Source organism: Ptychodera flava, chromosome 13 (assembly GCF_041260155.1).
Source record: "Ptychodera flava strain L36383 chromosome 13, AS_Pfla_20210202, whole genome shotgun sequence".
Taxonomy (NCBI): Eukaryota; Metazoa; Hemichordata; class Enteropneusta; family Ptychoderidae; genus Ptychodera; species Ptychodera flava.
Genome location: NC_091940.1, coordinates 19,476,628 through 19,484,593, shown reverse-complemented (window position 1 = coordinate 19,484,593; position 7,966 = coordinate 19,476,628). Strand labels below are relative to the sequence as shown.

The 7,966-nt window shown below is 39.1% G+C and overlaps 1 protein-coding gene across 1 annotated transcript; it reads right to left on the bottom strand.

The window, feature by feature from the left end:
- Window positions 1–419: 419 nt before the first annotated feature.
- LOC139147040 (histamine H2 receptor-like) lies at window positions 420–1,229 on the bottom strand. The gene has a single exon (XM_070717892.1). The coding sequence runs from the start codon at window positions 1,227–1,229 to the stop codon at window positions 420–422; it is 810 nt and encodes a 269-aa protein (XP_070573993.1).
- Window positions 1,230–7,966: the final 6,737 nt, after the last annotated feature.

The following is a 7,966-nucleotide window of genomic DNA, read 5'->3' as shown; positions in this document are numbered from 1 at the left end:
TGTAGTTTTCAATTCTTAAAATTGCCTGTGGTCCTAGTACACGGAGTTCAGTAGGCCGAAAACTAAGACAGACAAGAGTGTTATCTAAGGCAATGTACCGAACGTTTATTAATCCAAAATAACTCGTATTAGCTAGAAAGTGGTGGATTATAATTTGGTCTATGTTTGTATGATCAGTACTCCGATTTGTCGCTTGCAAAGCAACTGTCGGCAAGCTGTTTTGAGGGGTTTGTCCATGCTGTAAATCAGTGGGTTAATGGCCGAGTTCAAATAGTTTAATGTTGTCGCAATTTTCAGTGGCATATTAAGTTCCACCACATTGCAGTTGCGGCAGAATGATGTCACCGCCACTATCACCCGCACTGGAGTCCAAAGAAGAAAGCTTGTGGCAGCCACCAATATAACCATGCGCAGCGCTTTCAGTTCTCCCTTGGTAAAGTGCGGCTGGTTCCCTGTGGAGTAGCCCTGCGTACAGGTCTGTGTGTTCCCGGCGTTACACGGCCTCCACCACATGCGGTGGAGGCCGTGTAACGCCGGGAACACACAGACCTGTACGCAGGGCTACCTGTGGAGCTGCTCTGGCTGTCAAACGCTTGTATTCGTCGATTCTGATTCCTGACCAGGTTGGCAATGCGTATGTTACTGATAAGAATAAAAATACTGGGAATTATGAAGCTTGTTACCGTCCAAAAAGCCATGACTTGTGGAGATGGCTTGATGTCAGAGCAAACATATGCTCTACTAACCTGTGCCTGAGTTCCCCATCTCTGGGCAGCGTAAATCGCAATGGACGTCGCTCCACTCCAAACAAAAGTCAACGAGACAGCTAGTGTCTTGTTTGTGACAAGAGACGGGTATCGGAAAGGGTGGAAAATCTTGATGTACATGTTGAGCATAATCAACATCACGTTTGCCAGACTGGAAGTTTGTGAAAGTAGAGTAACACTTCGAAGCAGAGCGCACATCAGTGGGGTCGGTTGCCAGAGAATCGATACGGTAGCTTCAAGTGGTATACCCAGAAGTCCGTTTAAGTTATCAGAGACGACCAGCGATAACACGAACAGGTAATCGTAATTGTGTCTCAGTTTTCGGAAACCCAAAATAGCCACAGCAACTACGGAGTTACATGAGATGACAACGAGCGCCAAAATCATCATAAATATCAGATAGAAGATACCAGTACCATCAGGAGAAATTCTTTCGTCAGTTGAATTCTCAAAGTGGAGCATATTGAGATGCCCGTTCTCTCTAGATTTCTTTCATATTCAACCTGAATATGCATTGAAGTTCAAAATCCATGCTTTTAAGGAAGTCTCTGTATATGCCAAACGTCATGCGCAGTGTACAGTACCTATGCTCACGAACACGATTGGAACTAATTTGGGAAGAATTGGATGGTGAATTGATGTCTGTTTAAAGGGGATGGTCGTCGGAACTGCGCGTGTGCGACTTTCTTGTTTACAAACAATGTAAGTTTACGATATTCATTTATAACAAGCATGTTTCAACTTTCATTAATCGCCAACGTACCTTAGATACAGTATTTACATCGGTCGTAGGGGTCCCTGGCAACCTTTCAGCAGAGTTCCGACGACCACCCCCTTTAATCTACAAATGAAAGCTCATCTGCTTTTCCTTTTACATTACACACTTGTTTTTATTAGTACTTTGATATTGCAACATTCATCTATAGGGCACCTTGAACTTTTGAGAAATTTGAAAAATATGAAAATCCAATTATCCCAAATTAGTTCCAATCATGTTCTAATTAAAAAAAGCTAACCAATGGGGAGAGAGTACCGTGTTTTGCTGGACATGGACCAGTATGGGGGCTGACTTTGTTACAGAATTTTGGGATGACCTTTGGTGACCTTTAACCTGCTGTTAGGTATTTATAATGCAACTAATACAACTTGCTTATCTTGAATATTTCATTTTCATTTTTGAACGACACATTATGCTATCAATAGTATAATACTGCGGGACTTCATTTTATTACTTTGCACTTTGTACCTTGGTCCCGTCATTTTTTTACATCCATGGTCCAGTCAACGCTGCTTGCACCTTTAATTGTTATTCTTGTTCCAAACATTGATAGTCTTGACACTGTTTATTAGCTAAACCGTGTATATCCTTTTTGTACGGAATTATTTTTAAGTTCAAACCTTAACAGTCTTTAGAGTGCGTAACGCATCTTTGATGAATGACATCACATGGAAATATTTGGCATTGTCCACTACATTCCACGCAAACTAGTGCCAGTATAAGTGACGATTCCTTCCATGTCTACAATGCTACTTTGAAAATAACTCTAGCAGACCACTTCATTAAATATCATGAAGCTTGATAAATTGTGCGGTTGGAATGATCATGTATAATCTTTATTCAAGGCGTTGAAAGAATGCATTGGCTTCTTTCGCAGACTGCCGAGGCCTTATATCCAAAACTCACGATCAAATCATTTTATGTCATAGCCTAATACACGATTTAGAGTTGTTTTTTATTCACAGTAATACGATAAAAGCACGACTATGATAAGTTTCATTTTGTGAACAGAGAGCGAAACCTATACCTCTGGCTCCAGACTGCATTCCTCTCCAGGGTATTTGCGGGACTATCAGTAATTGTTACATGTAGTTACTGCCGATATTTCAAGGTACGCTTATTTACTTGGTATTGCCAAAAGTTATCTCCGTGGTTTATACCCTACACCGAGAGGCATAGCAACCATAATGCACGCTCAATCTTTCTGTCTGGCCGCAATGGTCTATTTAATTGTAATTTCATTGCAGTGAAAAAATCAGTATTGTGCAAAAAGTATGGAATCTATTTACAGTACAAGTTGGTACATGGGGCCTATCTAGACTCACGGTTGACATTAGACGCGCATATATCACCCGATTTTCACGTAAAGGGATTTCTCAAAAATTATATTTCATTTCAGCAGAGCCGTAGTTTTACATTTTTTAGAAAGAGAGTTGTAAACAGTGGCAATATCATTAAAACAAAACAACAGCACTCGGTCTGTCATATGTACATGAAAAGAGGGAAAAAAGCAGCACTAGCGTAGAGAGCAGGGTATTGGGTAGAGTTTGGGCTGCATTCACAATTGCTGGGTGGGGAAGGGGGGAGTTCAATAAGGTCCCTCAAAACCATTTCAAATCTCCCTCTATATGATCGAAAATATCTTCCCCAAAATCTCCCAAATATTTTTGGCGAAACATTTGTTAAACCAACGATATTAAGCTAAAATTTCGATATCTTTTTTCGTATTATTGCTCTTTGTATTAACTCCAATCTCTTGTTTTACACCCTAACATGTTGCAATACTCAGTATTCAGCTTATCAACACACCCTGCATATGTGTTATGTACACTTATAATGCTGGCAGTTGCATTTCAGTCTATCCATAAATTGAAATGTCATTTACAAAACTGCTGCACAGTTATTCTCAGCCTGTGTTAACAAGCTTAACGTATTCGACAAGATAAAAAAATAAGCTTAGGAAAGTGATGTTGATACACAGAATAATTTCATGTTGAGAAAATAAAGAGTTTAATAAAGCTACTGATCATTCACGTCTTGTTTATTCTCTATAGACAATGCATTTGTCTCAAATGTGAAAAGTACATGGCGCCAATGTAGGAGCAAACTGTTCCAAATGTATGTGGCAGGGCCTCAGGGAAGGTAGCGCTTTCAGTTTCATAGCACCTGTATTACATGACTATGTAGAGAACTTCCAATGCATGACAGTTGTCTGAAAATTTTGCTTGTTCTGTATCTGTACACTTACATTGCTGTAAGAGTTAAACGTATACAGTCACCTAAAATCTAAATATGCCCATATATGGTCAAAGGGGCGTTCCTTGGTACTTAAAATGCTCATGTGGGGGCGCTGTTTTTAAAAAGCGGCCACCTGCTTAAAATCTGTGATTGGTTAGATTTTCTCTTTCCATGGTAACTGTGGCAAAATTGGAACAGGTGACAGTATACCTTTAAAGGGGACAGGTCAGGGCTACAGGCACCAGCGGATTTCTTGATGTGTATATTGGTACACACTGATCTTTATTTTATAGGAAGTTACAGACAAAAATATTAAATCATTAACATACTGAGATAATGTAAAAGTGTCTGTCTAGTTATTTTTATTGTTTATTTATTGTCATCCCAGTGCATAAACAGGAGCAGAACTGTATTAATGTGGATGATTGGGGCAGCATTTTTGTTCAGTGTATCAAATAGGTTCTTGTTCTACTCCATATATTGGAACTGTCCAGTTTTCAGCCTATCAACACCGCGCGTGTGTACGTACACTGTGCATTTGTATCGTTGCCAAATGACTCCAACTCAATCATCAACGATGGTCTATACATATACAGGCTTTGTTGACAATTTGAATATTGTATGTTTCAGCATAGACCCCTCTACTGTCTATGGTTTCAGCATGCTGTAGGGAGACAGCAAGAAACTGTAGTTGAAAAATATTGAAAAAAAAACAATCAAAGGTTGCAGCTCTATCCCCTGTTACAAGGTCTGCTTGTTGCTTTTCTTATGAAAATTCAATGGCATTCATTGTATTTTAGACTTTTTGAAACGAATTCAGAATTCGTTTAATTATTATTGACATTAGGGCCAACGGATGACATAACAATGCTTTTTATTATCTACCAAACTGTGGAATAAAAAAAACTGGGAACCAAAATATTTTCAGAGCCACACCTATACCCGGTGCAAACCATTCAGATCCTAATCTACTACCCCAAAACTTTAAAATCCCCCTGAATTCCTCGAGCCCCACCTCTACTCACCCAAGTATTTATGAATGCTATGAGAAGAGTCATGGCTGCGCCGCAAGTCCCATGCAAATTACCCTACATCTTTCTTTGTAATGCAAATTACCCTACATCTTTCTTTGTAATTTGCAAGGGCCGAGCTTGCGGCGCCTCGCGACCATGCAAATTACCCTACATGCTTCTTTGTAATTTGCATCTAGACTGAAAGCATGCATGGCAACATAAAGGTTAGAAATTTAGTGGGCACCCTTGAGGAAGAGCAATTTTTTGAGAATGACGTCGTGACTCTACAGCACGCTTTCTACTTGACCAAACATATATTAGTGCCAAGTTGAAAGATGTTTGACCAACGCCTTCACTGTTTCTACAGAATTACAATATGCGCACATTCAGTGGTGTTGCTGAGTAGAAAGGAAGCTCCACCCTGGTGAAATACTAATACTAATACTGATTTATTGATATTAATATTTCATAATTATGACATTTTTTAATAATTAAGAATAAAACATATTTCTTAGACTATTTACTCCTAGTGCGCCTGTGGTCACAGTACTGCCTCCGGCACTGAGTCTATTTGAACAGTAATTCACCACATCCTCTCCAGCACCCTTTGATGGGCAGAATATTTGGATAGCCTTCCTAAAAAGGGTGGATTATTTGATTGTATTCGTTGGTAGTTACGGAAGAGGCATCGGCAACAATATTGACATTTTCCCCATCAATAATTACATATTGTGGGTATAGCAGTGATAAGACCTGAAGATGAAAAAAATGATACTGTGCTGTCTTTCTTTTTTAGATTAATCTCATCGAAGTATTAGTGCATCTTACCTTTCGATTTTCTGCTAGTATGGCAAAAAGCAAATGTTAGCCTACAAAGTGATCCGAAGATGATTAAGACTGAAACAACATTGTTTCCTGACCTTGAGCAGATTTCTAAAATGTTCCTCTACAAATGCCTTATAAACATAGGAATTCTGACAAAAGTTGGTTGCCGACTGAGGTACAAAAATCACCATGACAAATTGCAGAGTTGGCATTTTTCTCGACCATTTTTGTCAAAACAGCAATACAATCTTGCCGTTTAATACTGAAATCTACCGTGATATAATTTTTTGATTTTTTTAAATGGCTTCTCTTATTGAGAATTGGTGCAATTGTTTCAAGATATCAGAACATTACCATGAAATTTGTATTTCTACATGCAAGTCAATGGAATTGGCTATCATGGTAGCACTTATAGTCCTCTGGAAAACTTGAATATAATCGTCTGCCGAGTCACTATGACAACTCATTGCTCATTCTTTCCTTGAAGTGCAATTGTCTTCCTGCCATCTTGAATCACTCCATGTCAACGTCTCACTATTAAATTAAAAATATCTGTGTTATACTTATTTGAAATGAAAATGCCAAGCATACATTCACTGAAAATTTCAAAATCAAGGTCACTATCATGCTCAGGGCAAAATGACAGTAAACACAGGCAGGCACACCAGGATATACGCGTGCACACACATACACACAAATCTCAAGGGGCACTGGACCCAACACAGCCTATTTTGCTCAACATCACGTGTTTTGCAAATATTCAATTTTAATTTTGTTAACCCACGATTAAAATATTGGTTGAGTTCTCCTTTTAGCTTGTTAAGCAGTCGACGGCTGCGTAATAAAATATGTTAATTTATGCAAATGTATGCAAATCACCTGATTTCCTGGCTTCTCTTTTCCCCCGAATTCAAGATTTCCAAAGAATTTAACTCCACTCTGGCAAGTCAAATTTTCTGAAATTTTCACATGATGTTCTTCAAATGCCTTATAACATGAAAATTGAGGTTTTTTACCCCAAATATACACCCCCTTCATCCTTCAAGTAAACTATTGCTACCATACTAAACTTTGGATTCTCTGCTTTCTGAAAATATATAGTATGAGGGGGTTTCCTTGTGATCTTAGATGAGAAACATTCCTTTGAAAAAAACTGTTTGCAAAGTGCAGTTCCATCTTCAGTCGCACCAAATATCTATAGTATATGTGTACATGATAAATTATATATTGTATCTTTACCTTGAAAACAGATGAGTGAAATCAGGTATTCTAAAAAGTCTACAGTACGCCTACCACTATGTCAGTTAAAGTCGGTACAGGAAGTGGGCCAGTTGGAGTAAAGAAAAATCCTAAATGCCAGCCAAGAATACGATAACACTTCATATTAGATCAGAATTTGCAGCCTATAACTCAAACTCATTAAAGCATATTGTTCAGCAAGGTGTCATACATTTTAAGTTGACCTTCTCACATGGCAAAAGCTGTGGATTTGTTTGCCAAAGTTCAAATGAACCATACGCACTTACATACATGTACATTATTGCACAACATTGAGTGATTATAGCTTTGCTATAATCATTGTTAACGTCTGGAGGGACACGGGGAAAGGGGTCTAAACCTTTGACATGTATGGGTCACCATGCGTCGCCTACTCCTACCACTCGCTATAGATACACTTGAGACGTAACCTAATCTGCCACCTGCCCTCATTTACCGTTATCTAAACTACTTGTGTCACCCTTTCCACGTCATTATCCATGCACATATCATGCTCAAGTTCACACCGCAAAATTCCCACGCATATCACGCTCAAGTTCACACCGCAAAATTCCCACCCACCCTCCACAAAAAAAAGAAAAAAAAAAGAAAGAAAAAAAAAAGAAAGCATGCCTCGCTGCAGGGTAGCAGCTCACAATAAAAGAGTACTGTCCGTCTTCTATATGGATAGCTTTTACACAATAAAGTTCCAGGGGGGTACTGTCATGGGCCTGTAGTGGGTGCCCGGTAGCACGTTGCCTGATGCGCGGTACTAGGGGTCCGGTACTGTCGTCCAGGCCGCCCCCGCCGTGGCAGTACATGCATTACCCCTGGATTTCGGCTAGACACTTGTCTCCCTGTCGTTCCTTTGCATTAAGCACATACAATACATTCATGGCAATTTAATCAATGCTCAGCATGGCTTCAGACAACCTAATGGTCAATGCTATCCACTGTCAGCATCCATTTTTCATAAATAAACTCATACTCCTTTTGAAAGAACAACAAAAGACCATTTCAAATTTTCTTTCAGATTTTTTCAGCTGTGTGAGGTTATTTATTGGTATAATGTGCACACATTGTAATTT

Excerpts from the sequence above, each read along its gene's own strand:
- LOC139147040 (XM_070717892.1), bottom strand. The coding sequence starts at position 1,229 with ATGCTCCACTTTGAGAATTCAACTGACGAAAGAATTTCTCCTGATGGT.